This window comes from Micropterus dolomieu, linkage group LG21, assembly GCF_021292245.1.
Source record: "Micropterus dolomieu isolate WLL.071019.BEF.003 ecotype Adirondacks linkage group LG21, ASM2129224v1, whole genome shotgun sequence".
NCBI lineage: Eukaryota > Metazoa > Chordata > Actinopteri > Centrarchiformes > Centrarchidae > Micropterus > Micropterus dolomieu.
In genome coordinates this window covers 27,646,378-27,664,431 of record NC_060170.1, presented here as the reverse complement: position 1 = coordinate 27,664,431, position 18,054 = coordinate 27,646,378, and the positions used below count along the sequence as shown (strand labels likewise).

Below are 18,054 nucleotides of genomic sequence, written 5' to 3'. Positions count from 1 at the left end.
GAGGCTGGACTTGTACCCCCACAGCCAACCCCCCCCCCCCCCCCACCGCCTATTCCACTCAAGCCAAGTGCTTATGACTGCCTCCTCATCTTCGCCTCAGTAATCAGCCCATTCATTTGCAGGGTTATTGTGAATTAAAAGTCTGTGTCGCACCGAACCTCACCGTTTACAGGTTAAACACAGTTTTTTTCCAAAGTGGAAGACAGAATTCACATGACTGCTCAACTAGGGGACTTAGTTAGGAAGCTGGAAATGGAATACTTCAGTGTAATCTTCCATGTCTGAATTTAAAAGGACGGGATGACGAAGATGCTCTAGAGTAATGAGTGAAAAGAGACCAGCAAGATTGCCTGACTTTTCAGTTTACCTTGTACTCTTTGCCAGATCTCAAAAGAGCTAGTCAACTTCTGTCACATTCAACATCAGCTGTCATTGTGGAGTAAAATATGCATAGCCCAGTGAGTCTGTGTCATTGATGCCAGCTGCAGACAAGGTCGAGGCCGACAAGGGTCACCTAGGCATCATGACGTTGACCAAACGGATCTGGTATCGTATAGACACGCCAAGGCCATCATGAGGAACCACGTTCCTACCAGCCAGGACCTAGGAGCTCATCTGAGACCTTATCTACAGGGAGCTCTATGGTGCAGCAGACCACCAATGGTTTCCTGTGGTGGTCTACGACTTTCATTTATAAAGGCTATAGGGGGTCTCTGTGGAGTATATACAACGTGCACGGTCACAGAGCTGCTTTTTTCTCTATGGTTTCTATTACCACAGACAATGACCCTCAGTTCAACTGTGTGAACTTCACTTCAGAAAGGGGCATCTAACCCATATCCAGTATATAGCTCTATATTGTAACGGAAGCAAAACAAGTGTGAAGAGACTGAACCAGGTGCTGAAGTATGGCATGAGCTAACAGATGGCACCTTCACCTTTTGACCTACACTGCAAACCAAAACTACAGCATATTCCTATACTGGAAGCTCTCTGGTGCTCTTCAAAAGCTGGTGTGTGTTGTGAACCCGCTATCTTCTTCTTCTTAGATAGATCAAGATGGCACACAAACAGACCCTGGCAAAACCCAGCGTAACATGAACTGGGAGTATTGCCAGCCTTTATTTTATAGCAGGCAACCTTTACTTCGCGGTTGTGCTGCTGGTAGATGTGTATAGCAGTTAGAGCATGTGCAAGGTAGATTTGATTTTTGTGTTCAAGTATTGAATACCCCCCATCACAACAGGGAAAATACAAGAATACCAATGAACTACACTGAATAAATAAAATAAGTGAACACAAAATAATCACCAAAATAAACAGCTAAATCTCCTTTTGATTTTGGAAAGCGTATCATGTCGACCCCTATTAAATCAAACACAACCCTAATAATCAATTTTTCTGGAGTCTCTAAATGAGCCTGTGTGAGAGTAATGGGCTTGAGTCTGGGGTGACTGGTTGGTAGAGCAACCTAATGGTGATCAGCTGAGCGGGATGGATTGGCCTCAGCAGGACAGGGTGAAAGCTAGTGAGGGAGTCACCCTTGATCTGCTTCAGTGCATCAACAAATTAACCCACTTAACAATAGCCTGCTAGACTAATGGCTTTAGTAAAGAAACTCATTTGGCTTTGGTAATGAACTGAGTTGGAAACATAAACAGTCCAGTTATTAAGTGAACTCCAGACATCACTGACATCACCCGACACCCTGTGATGTACCAAACCTAAATTACATTGGCTGTACTCATTAGCACGGAAGCATACCATTACTCAAATCACTGAGTTAAGAAACTAGCCACCCAAACTCATTATCACACCCATCTATTCAGCCTAATTTGCATACATTACAAATTCGCCTTAACAAAGTGGCCGTGCTGGGCTGGTCATCTCTTTCTCATGGAGCAGATTGGGCCTAACAGGGCAGAGTACAGGCCAAAGTGAGAGTGTTTTAATAAGATAATTTCATCCAACCTGGGTGCTGCTTCCAAGCCCTTACAGCTCCTGTGTGTGTCTGTGTGTGAGTATGGGTGCTGATGAGTCTGTACTTAAATACTGTTGAGGGAAGCCCAAGCCTGAGTTCCCTAGGTAACAGTCAGTTTGAGAGGGGGCTGGCTGACTCATTTGAAGGGAATCCTGGAACCTGAACAAGGCTGCCCACTCGCCCCACCCCCAGCTTCATCAGCACAACAAGCAAACAAGGCGCTGACATGTCCCCATATAGGGCTTCCCACTGACGGGGGTGGCACTGGAAAATCCCAGCCTGAGCTTGCCTACAAGTAGCATCAGAGGACACGCACACACAAACACAAGGCCTCACTGCTCCATGGCTACAGCAGTTCCTAGAGCTAAGACCATAAATCCATGGAGATAGTAAATTAATAGGTTATAATAAAGCTGTATGGCTACAAATACATCCAGGCATGTGCTGGGTTTTGATTAATATATGAGAGAATGGGGGAGATATAAACGGGTGGGAGTGGAAGAGAAAGATTAGGCTTATTAAAACAGTCAATGGCATAGAATTAAAATAGTTTTAGAAGTGTGAACGGTGACACAAAATAAATGAGTATTGAAACATTGTTGGCCTAGGCATGGAGGAGGAGGAGAAAAAGAAGTGAGAGGAAGAGGTGGAGGATGAAGGTGGAGTAGGTGGACAAGAGAACGAACTCTGTGCCTACAAAATTAATCTAATTATTAAGAAATTAAAAAAGATCAACAGGCGTGTAATTGACCACCTAATTAGTTCAAGGTCAGTCTATTCTTTTGACTTTGGAAGGAAGGTGAGCCATGGCGCAACTAGATGGGAATATTTTTAGTGAAATATTCTGCAATTTGCAATGATTAATAAACTAATAAACAGCCACAAGTGTTTCAACGCAGATGCGGCATAGTTTTAATATTATAGTTGTAATTGTATCATTTTATAATAACTGGGGTATGTACCATAAATCCAAAATTGTGTTATTTATATTCAACAAAGGCAACCTACATGTAAAAAACACTAACTAAAATCTGGCCATCAAACAAAAACCGTACAGTCAGTAATCCCGGCTGTTAAGAGTAGCCATTTGATATGCTTCTGTCCGTGGTTATATCTGTTGATAACTCTATAGTTCATTCAGTGTCTTTAGTCATTAACAACTGAGAGCTGGTACAAAGGGATTTAAGAGGCAGCATTACTGTTTTGAATCGTTGGATGTTTAATTCTTCTATTATAATTGAGGTAGGAGCGAGACAGAGGTTATGGTAACTGCTGGAAACCTGTCCCACTTCACAGAAAGGTTAATGAACCTTACAAGTCCTATGGGAGATGGAGTATGCTGTTAATTTGACAAACGTGGGAAATAAATGCTTTTATGCTTTTATTGACGGTGACCAATAGCGGCCTTTGCTGAAATGAAAGGTTTTAGTCTTTTGGGTGCTTTGCTATGAGGCAAAACAATAATGTGGAATGCATTTGTTGGAAGAAACTAAGTACATAATTGTTTGAATAGCAATTTCAGGCCAAAAAGCATCTTCATTATTAATTCCTACTTTTGGGGAACATATACTGTGCAAAATGTACAGTTACCTGATGTTATGAAACATCTGCGTTTATTCTGAATACATTTGCGGGAATTAAGGGATTTTAAAAAGCTGTGTTTTAAAATCTACATATTTTCACATTCCATTTTCTGGACCATTGGTCTGGGTTTCATTTTAACAGGGCACCAAGGGTATAATATACTGACAGCTGGAGAGGAACATGTGTAACAGTGTCAGCGCTAACCTGAATTAGCGTGTGGGTAAGAGGGAATCATTGCAAAAGGTGGCTATAATACATCTGATCAGGACAGAGGACAGGACAGTTTTAGGCACAGAACCAACTATGTATACAGTGTGCATGATTAAGAGATTAAATGGATAATCTCCTTCCCATTCAAAGAGCCTGACGGAGGCAGGGATCTGGTTTCACAAAGGCAGACTGTCACTATGGCTTAAACAGTCAGAGTCGTCCAAGTTAATCGGTTCCTCAAAACTGTTTTCCACGATCTTCTGTAAAAATTTTCTGTATATGAGTAAATCTGGGTAAATAATAACTCTTTTCAATTACAAAACCTGTAAACCTTTCTGGAGAAATAAAATATATAAATATATAAAAATACATATATTTTTTCTCTTTTTTTGTAAGCAGGTGACATTGATGGTTACTTGACCCCACAATCTTCATATCAAAATTTGTAATTGGATAAAAAAATGACCCGTTTTCTGATCTGCTATAGTAGATCCCTATGGTAAATAGATAGGCGACTTTAGGTATACGTTTTTTACTTCTACTCCACAACATGTATTTTTCAGCTGTTTTTACCAGTTACTTTACAGATAGTTTTTAAATAAAACATGATCATCTTCAGCATCTTTATAAACTGCAGATACAACTGCAGTATATAAAGTTGTTAAAATGAACTCCAACTTGAACGTCTAACATGAAAATGCTTCTTACATGTACATGCATATAGTAGTTTTTTCAGTATTTTGACATTGTGGTATTACTGCTTTTACTTAAATAGAAATCTGAATACTTCTTCCACCCCTGATTTCAGGTAACTCCATAGTTCAGTTAAGTTCAGGTTAGGGAAAGATTGCTTTTGTGGTTAAAAGAAACCTATGACAAGAACACCGCTCAAATTCATACACTTTCCATATTATGATATTTTGCCCTCCTTAAAGAAGGTCATATAAACATGGGTCATTTTAAATGGTTTGAACAAAACACCAATGCTGTCATTGTCTCTGGTTGTCAGTAGGTGCGATTGTTACAATGGAAAGACAGCTTTCAGCCCATTTTAAGCTTAATATCATTATCAAAACTGGTATTAGAGAGAGCATACCTACAACTGTCGCAACCTTATCGACCCATCTAACATATCTTCGTGAAACTGGCCCCAGTCTTGTTCTTTCTGATACCCCCTATCTTCCAAGCCAACTCGCTCTCTATGTCTCTCACTTTTTCTTTCTCCCAGCGATACTATGGGCACTGTTTCCTGTGCCCGTTTGCACAAAGAATCCGTGCTCCACAATCCCTCTTAACCTTTGACCTTGGCTTATTGTTACCTGTGAGCAGCACTGTGGCAAACATGTTGTACAAGTACTGCACAGCCCTGCAAGCTGTTTGTGTTCTGCAAGTATGGAGGGCAGGGGAGGAGGGAAGGAAGAGAGGGAGCTATTTAATCCCCCCCAAAGGAACTCCCCTCTCAACCCGTATCGTGAACTCACAGGCAAATCGCGTTGCTGGAAGGCACACCACACACACACTGCTGTCTTTTTAATTTCATCAGCTGAAAGAAATCTATACAGTGCTTTGGAATCCGACTGAGCTGCGGAGAGAAGTGAACTATACAGCACCCTGGAATGTAAACAGGTTTCTTACCAACTGTAGCATAAAAATACCACATTGTAACAAACCTCTTGGCTATGATAATGGTCAATAGTACAGATCAGAGGTCTTAGGAGATTTTATGGTTGTTAGTCCTACAGCATATCAATAAGAACAAGTTGAACAAATCCAGAGAAAAATTCTGAGGAAATGCAGCAATCGTACACAAATTATTCAAGTGTAACACGGACAAAATATTGGCTTCTACTGAAGGCATTGTATTGATGGAGGCTTTTCGCTTGCCATTATGAAAAGCATTATCTCCTGAGAATATTAGCAACGCTGTCATTAAATCCCATGCAGTCAGCTGCTTGGTTAGGAGCAGACATGGGCTGTAATCTGCACAGAAAGGACTCATCTCTTCGTACTCAAAAATACAAAAATAGGAACAATTATTACTTGATATTCACAAAACAGAGCAACACTATGTTCTACATATTTTTTTCTATTTGCAAGCATCTACAGATAATTGTCATACCTCCAACACCAATCTGTTTCTGGTATGTGAGTGCACTTTATTTGATTACACACAATCTAGTGGTTATACCAGTTCTAATGATTTGTTCATTATACAACATAGTTCTTTGTCCTATACTAGAATTTTCTAATTTTATAGTTTAGCCAAACTTTTGGAATACAAACAGTATTAATCAGTATGTAGAGTTAGACAGGCCACTATAATATCTGCCAACTTTGCATTCATAGCTGTCACACTTAATTATCATGCCAAAATACAAGAAAATACATTGGCTGCAGGAGGTCTTTTGTGAAGTCTTTGTTTTTGTGTACAATTAACTGGCAAGCATGCTATATACTTAAGTAAGGGCTATTTTAGGTGAGCATAATTGTTAGTGAGTTGTTTTTATCAGCATGCCTCACTCCCCTTCACTGTACCCTATCAGGAGACACCCCTGAGAGGAAGCATTTTCCACAGCCGCGGCCCCAGCAACCCCCCACTAACCCTGACATTTGTTCATTTACCCGCCCCCCCCCCCTTATGCTTTCTATGCCCGTCCCCCCCGTCCGTCCATGTCTGTCAAAGTTGACCAGTTTTCAGGGGAACAGGTAGGCAGACTCCAGCAAGCCCCCCACCTGTACCCTGAAACACATGAATTTGCAAGCGGGGCCGACTGCCAGAGATCCTGCTTTACTGACTGAAGTGGAGGGGAGAGGAGGGGAGGGGGGTATGACAAAGACGACAGCTTGTGTGGGGGAACATTGTCTGCGGCTGCGACTAGAAATCTTTTCAGGAAAAACAGGATTTTATACACAATGGTCGTGGGTGTGAAGAAAGGGGGCACATATTAAAAGAATTGCCTTTATGTGTGCAGAGCTACTGGTTTTTAAACTGCATTTGCATGGAGATGGTCCAATCTGTTCTCCTTTTTTACCTACTAGACTATAGTGTGACAGACTGGATCAAAGAGGGCTTTCCAGGTTGTCCTTGTTTTCTTGGAGAGTAATCATGATATATCCAGGACAGTGTGCAGGGTAGAAATTAATGCAGCACACTGACACACAGTAGGCCTACCTCCTTAAATAAAATAAATGATTAAGAAATGTAATAGAATTAAATTGCACGGCAAAATCAATAGGGATTAGGTTTTCCAAGAAATAAACTATTAGGCAACATGTGAAAACTATAATTTATGGATGATTATTCCTAACGCTGTCCAAACAGCATTCACAGCTTCTGATAGGAAACCATAGCAGCTCATGTTCTTCATGCACTGAAACCTCCTCAATCATCTCACCACGGCAACCACAGCAGGGAGGTCAGTTGTTATAGAGATGGCAAGAGGCATGGTAGGTTATCAGCTACAGTAGTGTGTGTGTGTGTGTGTGTGTGTGTGTGTGTGTGTGTGTGTGTGTGTGTGTGTGTGTGTGGACGGGGGATGGAGCTGACAACTGAGCGGAGGATTCTTATGTAATTCTCCCTTTAGGTGGCGGAGAACAGTGAGAGCAGCAGCCCACACTGAAGACGAACCTGTTTGTTAATAAGCTGCAAGTAAGCTAAGATCGATAGCATTATTACAGTCCATACACAAGAATAAGGGGGGTCCAGGTGTAGCAGAGCAATAGAGACACAGCTACAGTGACAGGTACTGTCACTAAGAAGTGGGCATGCCCCACAAATCACTGGTTCCTCTTCTATATGCCTCTTTTAAACACTTTCACACAGCATGCATGCTGACAGCACACGCATACAGTTCAATACGGAAATAAGTTAGAAAAGGTCAAACTCCAAAAGCTAAAACAAAAAGCCAAGCTACAGTAAAAAAAAAGACAAACTAACCACCACTAGCAAGCTAATCTGGCTGAGAGGTTTAGTGAGGGAATGACTTCCAAAAGCTGAACTCCATGTAGTACCACCTCTGACATTTGTCTGGCTGTAGCTGACAGCAGGATGAGCACTGCTCTAAATGTTAAGCACCTCCAGCTGTGCCTTGATGTTAAGGGCTATTGTTGACTTGTACCAAGGGAGGTTTCGGATAGTTATGAAAAAAGATGAATGACCTGCATGTAAACTTTATCAGGGTCAAACTAATTCAAGCTGCAATATAAAAATGTCCAATACAAAATGCAAGCTGTTTTTGGACTTCTTGGAAATTTATCTTAAAACCTAAAACATTTAGATTCTGGCACAACTCTTAATTATGTACTGTTAACAGGTGCTTTATTTACTTCTCACATATATATAGTATTGGCAACAATCTGTTCAAATTCTTTAAGGCACTTCATTCAAGTAACATGTGTTTACGCTGTCACTTTCAGTTTAAACAAAGGATGACAACAGGTGCACAGAGTGGAGTTTAGATTGGATAAAGTTGCTTCATATGACTTGGGAGCCAGGAGGCACGTCTGTGTAAAAGTTTGTGAAACCATAAACAAGCAACTGTTAACCTGGGTTATGAGCATGTTTAGCAACTTTGGTGGGGCAAAAAAAAAAAAATCACATTAAAAAGGAAAATTGTTCAATTGCTTTGCGCCCACCCCCTTGTCATAAGATATGGATGTCCCGTAAGGTTATTTGTGTTTGCTGGGAAATGAAGTGCTCAACTGGATTAAAAACATACTGCATATGTTTGGAAATCTGTTTCCCTGGGCGTATGAGTGGAGTGAGCGAGCGTGAAGCAGCAGCTTGCGTCTCCTCCAAGAGAGAGGGCAGACACTCTCATCATTAGCTGGGCTACAATGTGCTCCTCTACCTGCTCCAATCTGCACAGCCAGGCTCCACTCTGACGCCAGACAGATGTTCCCAGCACGAGGTGCAAAGTACCGAGAGGGGAAACGAGAGTGAGCAGGAGAGAGGCAGAAGAATGGAAATATTCAGCAGTACACAATAAGAGTTTAATTATGAATAATACCAATGGTTCTTTGTTCTCACAATGAAGCTAGCTATGGTTCGCATGGCCTTTGGGAAACTGTTTTTGGCTTCCATATGGGGGCAGCTGTCTGTCAAAAATAAACGCTTAAATCATAACATGCCACAGTAGAGATAATTACAGGATAAAGAACAATACAATTATGTATGTTTATTTGCTATATTGGATAGGTATTTTGCTAAAACAAACTCCAAGGCTATTGCAGAGGCAAAAAATTTAATTTCAACAACCAGTACTATCATTTGCTGCTAATGAGACACTAATGATTTGTGGCTGAGACTATTTTTGCAAAACTTCATCATGATCATGATCATCAAACTTCATCAACCATAACTTAACAAGATAAAGACATACCTGTATTACCCTAGTCACACTGTTTATATGCAATATAGTTTCTGTGACAAGACAAAGAGAAAGTTCCATACTTGACTAAAGAACTGCTCTGGGTGCACTTTTTATGGATAAGATTACTTTTATCTTTTTATTACTGTCTCCTTAAAAGTAATTAAAAACGTATTCATCCCATTAGCCAATATTGTCTGTACAACCACAACTAGCTTATTCCTCTGTGACATGAATTTCTATTGTTCCTCAAAATATGAGATGCTAATAAAAGAGCCAAGTCATTACATTGGTTTACACACACTTCTTCTTCATTATACAGCAATCAACGCTACACAAACAATACAAAAATGTTTGCAGGACAAAGCATTCAGTTTGGATTTTGGCCTTTTGAGTGAGTGGTTGATAATAAGAAAGAGACAAAATAATACCAGAGTTATCCTTTTTGAATGAAGTGCTGTTAAGGAGTTACACGCCTAATAGTTTGCAGTTAAAAGACATCTTGAGGTGTGGAGCAGACGATCTCTGTAGGCTGCAGAATTCACAAACACAAAGCCAGCTGGTCTGATATAGTCACAATACTTCACTGTTTGTATTTGCCTGACCAGCAGCAGAACACAGTCTTTGTCCCCCTTTGGGAGCTGCTACAACAGAGATGGATGTTAAAGCATGCACATCCCTCATGCACCATAATAATGAGCATAGCATGCCGTGTGCTGAACTGGCCAACTGGCTTTCAATTAGCCAGGGAGAGGAAGTTAACAAACATATGATGGCTTCCAATGCAATGACTTTAGTGAAGTGAATTTGGAAATGAAGAACTATGTTGACTGAATGACCACAGCCAGGATGGGTCATAAATTTCTTCTTTTGTTTAAAATGTATCTCATGTAGCTTGTCAATAAGAAAACTGCTATCCAATCCAATCAAACATCAACAAAACTTATAGCCTCAATACTTGTGGTGGATATATACATAAAGCATACATTTTTGTTTTTTTTATAGAATTATTTGAAAAAATAATTTGAGGCACTGGAAATGATTATTCCTATGTTAACTTCTCTGCACACCACTAGTATAAAACACAACAAGTATTTCACACAGCTAACACCTTACATGTATAAAAACCCTCAGCAGAGAAAGTTCATAAATCATAAAAAGTAAGAAAAAAAATCTATAAAAAACCTAAGGCTATGCATCGCTGTTTAAATGGGATTTTACAGTGATAATAAACACCTTTTCTCAGAGCAGGAAAGGGCTTTAACTGTAGCACTCTTGTGCAAGTTCATATTGCATCATATTGACTCACAAACCTTAAACTGTAATGAGAGAATAAGTATTAATGAGTAAAAGTAAAACCCAGTGCTGTATTCATATAAGCTGCCTCTATTCACATACTAATGATTTGCTTGTTACAGTAATTATCGCTGCGAGACCATACCGGAACATCTGCATTGATTTAGACTCTGGGAGAGAAGATAGAGGGAGGGAGAGGCTCACAATCTGGAATTTGACTTAGAGAGCTAGACAACAATCTGTTGATGGTTATTTTGGTAATTGTCCATAATTGATGTAAAACACAGAGTGTGTTGCAGAAGATTCTAAATTACTGTTTCTGTAGCTCGAGGGGTCATTGAAAATGGGCAGTTGCAAAGAAAATGCACATACAGCATCTAATAATGTTAGTTCTAAAAGAAACTGGACAGCTGGTGGGAGAAAACGAGACACCCAGCCACACAGTTTACACTTAACTGCTGGAGTAAATTCTTCTCTGCAGTCAAATGTAATGATGTGATAAATGATACAGCCAGTTAAATAGATTTGACACCTGATATTAACATTAAATTATGATTGTACAAAGCATCTAGCTGAATGGTTATTCTGCATATTTATAAATGTGTGTTGATGCTTACATGGATGAATAAAGCTAAAAAGATATAGTTTGTATGTAGTGAGTTATGTATGTTATTTATTGTACCATGTGCATACAAGTGCCCAGCCCACATGGACTTACAAAGCCAAATAGTCTAGTAGTAACTAGACATTGAGTCAAAATGTAGTTAAGACCAGAGTCTGACTTGTGGAATTTGTTTTAACATATAATTATTTTTATGCCACAGAAATGTAAAACAGAAAACAGCTAAAAACAAAACAGTCAAAACAAGAAAGACAAATCCAGCTGAAGCTTGCTGATGACAGCGAGCCCTAGCTAAAGCTAAGTTGACTTGTTTTCTTCCTCCTACAGTAGTACCTGTAGCTTTGTCATGGGTTCAATTAAGTAACATTTTGGTCATTTAGTTTGCCTAAATCAAGCTATGGAGAGTACAAACAGTTCAACTAATTCTGCTACAAGGTAACTGGCCTAGCTGAGGAGCAGTGCTATATTCACTTGAGCAGTTTTTAGGTCTCATATATGGTCTATAGTCAATGATATTTTGCTGCAAAGTAATCAGGCTAAAAAGCATGAAGTCACCCTGAAAACTTTAACCCTGTTTTTTTTTTTTATAACTTCAGCTTTTCTCTAGTTGCTTTGGAGGGTACATCAGACAAGACCCCCAAGATAACCTGGCCTATGAGATAATACTAACAAAAAAGGTCTTCCTAAAATGCAATTCAAGTTTTTATATATCATCAATCCAGAAGAGCCCATCAGAAATTTAGGATTTAGGATTTTTTATTAAAGTGTATCAAGAGTAAACAAAGCCTTTTCTCTTCAGGAAGACCATTACATCTGTCTGTTTCTATATCTTATGCTAAATTAGCATGAAAATCCACAGTGTAGTTGTAGATGCTGTGAGTACAGTACAGTGGAATACTGTAAAGTATGTGGCAACAAATACCAGGCTCTCAAACACCTCTATTTGTGGTTCAAGAGGGTTTTGGCAGGCTGACACATAGTGAGGAGATCCTCAGTACATGTTTTTGATATGTGAAGAGCTAGCTACATATTGCAGTTCAAAACAAGGTGAGTGATGGGTCTATAATACATGGGTTATTCCACTGCGTCCTTGTTCCGTTACCATCACTTCTCTAATGAGACCTTCGCTGAAGAATCAGTGTAAATCTTTGGCGCCATGTTGCCCAGTCCAGCCTGACCTCACTTCACTCTCGGCTGACTTAAGGAAATCTTTACCTTCATAAATGTGGATATGGATAAAGAATACACACTAATTATGAAAACATCTACAAACTAGGCCAAGACTGTCTGACCTTGGACTAATGAATATATATGAAAAGAATACTGCTGCTGCAGCTCGTACTGTTTGACGAGTGAGGATCAAAACACTGATCCATTTGACATAGGAAAGCATGACCCCTGACTTAGCCAAAGAAAATTCTTGGCTTTACAAACAAATCTATCATCAAACACATTGCCAGAAATAGCAATTTACATACCAAACATTTTACTGTACAGTACTTGACTCTCTTCACCTTAAACCCCGATGCAACAAAATTACAGAGAACAAATGAAGCATTTCTCAATCATATAGTTTAGTCTTTTATTATATGAATGCAATAATTCATAAACTGACCTACATTGCTGTCAAAAATCACTAAAACTGCACTGAAACAAAATCCAACATTCACATCGACACTTGAAATAACAAAACTGAGGTTGTGTGATGTCACCTAGCCACCCTGGTCAATTAAACACCTCCCACTACGAGTTGGCATCACTCAAAAGGCTCATTAACCCTTCTGACCAACCACCAGTCACAATCGGAAAAAACATCCTGTCACATTGGCCAATCCTAACATGGGCAACGCAGGTCAACACCCACACAAGTGACAGGAAATTGAATTGCTAGAGAGAATGTGGTCTGTCTGAGTGCTTGAAAGACATTTGTTTATTCACAGCTGGTCACACGGCCAGACAGACTTTATGGGCTTAAAAATAAGAAGCAAAGGTGATGCCTAATGCAATTTTATAAAGTGGAAATTACTAGTTTTTTTTGTATATCATTGGCATGAGAGTGATATGAGGTAAATATCCACAGATTCTTCCAGGCAAGCAGGAATGTGGTTGCATAAATCATCTCTAAAGCACAGCACCGAGCTGAATCACACAATTCTGAAATGATACCCATTGAAAGGTTTACTAAAATATGTATCCCAGATATATCACATTTGGATCTTTGAATCAATGTGGCATTTACTTGCAACTACGCCTTATAAAATGAAACAGGAGCAGTGATACATCACTGAAGCATCTTTGTGTGGTTGTTTTTCAGACCACTAGTCTTAATCTACTGGGTTGATCTCCCGGTTCCCGCGGGATTATAAAATGTCTGCAAACCTCCAAATATTTGAGGCAATCAACAACTCAACACGCATTTGGCGTTAGAATGCAAGACTGTGAAAACACACAAACGAATGGATAAAAAGGAGTGAAATATGAAGAGAAATAAGGGGATCGGAGCTGTGCCCATTTCGGGGGTGTAAAATATGGAGAAGTGTGGATCATTGGGGGAGCTGCTCTGCCTGGGGGAACAGATGAAGGGAGGACACTCTGCCAAGATCTCTCCACTGGAGGGGGAGCTGAGGGACTGGAGCTCTATGGGAGAAAGAGTGTGCGCCTCGCATGCTGCTCTCCTCAATCTCAGTCTCACACGCCTGCATTGACATGTCCCAGGCTCTCTGCAGCAGAGGGAAATTGCTGCTGACAGGGCCTTGCAAACTTTCACAGCCATTTAGAAAGACTTACTCCCACACTTTTGTCACAGGCATTTATTGCACAAGATACATGATATGAAAAATTAACATTTTTTGAACTTGGCATCCTTTTTTTCACTAAGTTAGGCTTAAAAACCATTCATAATTTTTCAGCCTTGCGATCGGCCCAAGTGCAGCATGTAAACACAAGACATGCCAAGTGAGACCCCGAGATTATGAAAATGCACAATTTTCAAGAGAAAAATAAAAAAATCCCAAAACGACTTGTATAAATTTGTACCATATGAGTTCCAAATCCAATAACAAATGATGTTTGTGTCACCATCATCAAAACACATTAGGCTGTTTTTAAGTGAAAGCAGATGTTATTGCAGAATTCCTGTACCTGTATGTCCACCACCAGCCAGTGCCTCCAGTAAGCAGATGTTGGTTTGGTGCGGCTTGGAGCATCAGGGTCAACCATCACCAGAGCATACATTTTGTTCTACAAACAGGAGGAGATTCATTTATTATTACTTTTAATACAGACAAAGTTCTTTACTACAGTACTACACATGTTGTGATTGGCCCAGAGGCAGTTCCAGTAACAGCGGTGCTTGATCCCTTTCTAAATGCAGCCATGTGCTGTTTGTGCATCACATTGCCCGAGGCTTGACAGACATCTCTGCAGCTAACAATGCTTAGTTTAAATACTTAGAAAACAGATGCCTCACTTTACTTTCTTAGCATTCACTTATTTTACCTAAAAATGATGCAAAGGGTGAATTTTATTCTATTCATAAAATGTATGTTTGTTTGTTTTTTTACGTAGTCACTTGATTTGTCGACTGAGTAAACAAAGCTGACAAACTCAGTTCGGTTGGGTTTGCCTTTTGTTTGGCTTTGCACTCCAGCTGTCAAGGCTGAAATGTTGCTAAGGGAAAAAATTCCATAAAACAGTATTTTTATAAAAAGGCAACAACACGAGAATATGTTTTGTAGCCATGCTAATCGGCAGCTGAAGTACAGTCTTTTTTTAGCAAAAGTACAGCTCTGTCTTTTCTCGGTTATTCCTTAAAACTTAATATCATTACTGTGACATCAATGAAATGACAACATTTTGGATCATATACCAAATCCTCTCGTTAACATATTCACAGTAACTTTCTGCCACTTACCCAGTATCTTTGTACCCCTCAATCTGTCAATAGATAAAGTGAGAGAAAAAGCATCTTAACTAACACTTGATCACAGTTATTGGACGTTGACTTGGCGGCTAAACTGCCGGAAAAATTTCATTCTGTCTGTCCCTAAAAGTTAGAGAATTATGAGAGCAGATTGAATTATTGCAAGAGCACATTTGTCATCCCTGGTCCTGTGCCTAAAATCTGCCAGACCATATGATGGGCTTTTTTTATTTTGTTCACTTCTTCTACAAACATTAGACATTAATCGAGGCTGTTTCGATCCACGATGTCCTCTTACTGTATATGTACTTGTAACTGAAGCAAGACCATAATGATATCAGCTTTAATACATATAAAACAGATGCAGCATTTCTTACATCTTTACACTGACAGCCAACAGTGTTGTTTGTGGCGCAAAGCAACATTTTATTCAATCAAATGTTTGCATGTAAACATAAACCTTGAATTTCTGTTTGTTGTGTATGATCATGACATTCTTAAAGGCCTCTGAAAATTATCGTAAGCCAGTGTACTTGAATGAGATAAAGTAGTCATGTATTTTTCTGCAGATGCTCATTTTCAGAAGGATTCTCTGCCTACCTGACAAGCAGTAATAAGCGTAAACAACTAAGCCTAATAATAGGATAATACTGTAGTCTCAGCGATAGTGCCTGCAGGTAACATCCAGACACACCAGCAACAATAGAGCCTCCTCCACAGCCTGTCAAAAGTGACTCTATATCAGTGACCCCCCCGGGCAGCTTACCAACCATGACCTGTTGCCTTCTGAAGAGTTGTAATCCTCATTTGTACATGTTTGCTACCAGGCAAAGACACTGTGATAATGTAGTTACACTAATATTTAAGTCAGGCCCTGATGCATTCAAAAATAACATGGTTTCAGACAACAGCACACACACACACACACACACACACACACACACACACACACACACACATACACACGCACACACAAACTAAAAGGCAATTTAAGCATTTAAATTTAAAATGACCTCCAGTCACAATTATCATTGAAAGGAATAGCACTTTATTGGATATTTCACGAACGTTACCATGGATGGAGATACACTGCATAGGACAGGCTTAGTTTTCCCAAAGCCAAATGTAGAACAGTATTAAGAACAGTTCACATTTATTTCCAACTATAACAACAAAAACATGTCCTATTTATGGTGGGCACTGAATTTCAATGATTTCTGAACACATTTAGTGCATGAATTTCTACCTGTAAGAATCTGGCTGGTCCAGCTGGCATGGGCAGCAAGAGGCTCCCTCCATGCTTGCACTTCACACATTGTGGCATGTACCCTTCTCTCTTACAAGGACATTTTTTTTCTCCATCTGTCAAAATCCACATTAATTACGCACAGATATGTGTGAAAGACTCCAGGGAAAAACAGATGCATATTCTGCCATCTGAAATAATTTATCAGGGCTCGAACAAACTAAATGTATATCAAAACATGTTTTTAAACGGAGGAGCTAATTCTCATAGCTGGATCTTGGAAGGCACACATTTTCCAAAAATATGTTATTAATATTACTCACTAATACTAATGAGGAAACTTAACATTTGAGCCTTGATGATAATTAGAAATTTAGATTTGCTTTTACACTGCAGCTAATCAAATCTATCACTGATGATACTACATTTTGTGTTTTTTGGAAACACAAAGCTACTGCATATTGCTTTAATTTTCATGTGTAATCTCTTATCTACTTAACTTAAGAGTACGGTAAAATAGTTTAGAGGTCATCTGCCCGCTCTGTTAAGCTGTGTAATTGTGTCTATAGGACTTTTAAAATGTCATAAAAATCCGAGAGCTTAGAGCAGAAGTGAAATTTGGGTAGGTGTTGGCCACAGACCTTCATCGGGCCATTATAGAGGAGGTGATGTGAGGCTCCTGGGTGCAGGCTGGAGGTGGGGGCAGATTGAGTCTGTCTCTCGGGATTAACCTCCCACTGCCTGCTGTGATCACAGCAAAATGGCCCACTGGGACCACAACTCAGACGGCAGGCGGCTGGAATAAACCCCGCAGCCGCCTCTGTCACAGCTACTGGTCAGTGGTAGAGAAGAAAGGGGGAGGTGCTATAGAGACTGAGGGGTGGAGTCATATACTGAATACATGAACTTAATACCTCTCCATGATTATATATGATACAAACGCATGTGTATTTAAAAAAAAAATAATAATTTCATATTTTTGTTGGATTTTCAGGAGGTGACATGAAACTCCCACTCCATGCCAATAGCATCGAATAGATACAGTATTTGCAAAACAGAAGACACTGAAGAACAAAGGCAGAGGAAGACCAGTGTCTCTGAGGATGTAAACCACTGGCTTACCTTTGAGTGAACTCTGCTGGGGATGGGAATCAGAAAGATGTCTAATCGCTGCTCTCATAGAGCTGCCTGGGCTATCGAGCCCAGCTCTGCTAACTGATGACACCACGAAGGGCGAGAGTGAGTTAGTGAGAGGGAGGGAGTGAGGGAGGGAGGGAGGAGAGGCCCCTCTGTGAGTTTACAAGTTCATGCTTTATCCCTGACCCAATACGAAACAGTGTCGTCCGTGCAGCTGCCTATTAATATACCCATTGCTTTATCCTCCCTGTTCTTCATCTCCTTCAGTCTCTTCACACAGAACCCACAATGATTCATTAAATGGTCAACTGTGCTCACCGCTCGACCCAGGGCATCGATCTCAAATCCCTGTTTAAGTAGCAAAAACACTTGAACTCGTTTGGTAATTAACAGGTATCTGTGTTGTGATTAAGAGACGGCGATGGCTTAACAACCATCGACTGCAGCTTAGAGCAAGGTTGAAAGATCGATGTGTAAAAACAGTAAAATACAAACTCTAAAACACGACTGTAGAAGTAAATGTTTCATATGATTAACAAAAGCAATCTCAGCTAACAGATTATTGTTTTTGTAGTATTAAAATTAGGTATTAAAAACACATTTTTTATTAAACTAAATATATAATTTAAGTCAAGTGAATTCATAGAGCAAAGATGTATAGACTTTTATACTATGGACAAAGTAATA

At 39.8% G+C, this 18,054-nt stretch overlaps 1 protein-coding gene across 2 annotated transcripts in view; it reads right to left on the bottom strand.

Moving 5' to 3' along the window:
* LOC123959709 (phosphatidylethanolamine-binding protein 4) overlaps window positions 1-18,054 on the bottom strand; it is a 53,167-nt gene that overhangs the window by 15,739 nt on the left and 19,374 nt on the right. Inside the window, exon 4 of one of the 2 annotated variants that reach the window (XM_046033935.1) lies at window positions 14,204-14,302. The exons of the other annotated variant lie outside the window; for it this stretch is intronic. Coding sequence (XP_045889891.1) covers window positions 14,204-14,302 — 99 coding nt within the window. The remainder of the gene's footprint in view (window positions 1-14,203; window positions 14,303-18,054) is intronic. 2 annotated transcript variants of the gene reach the window in all.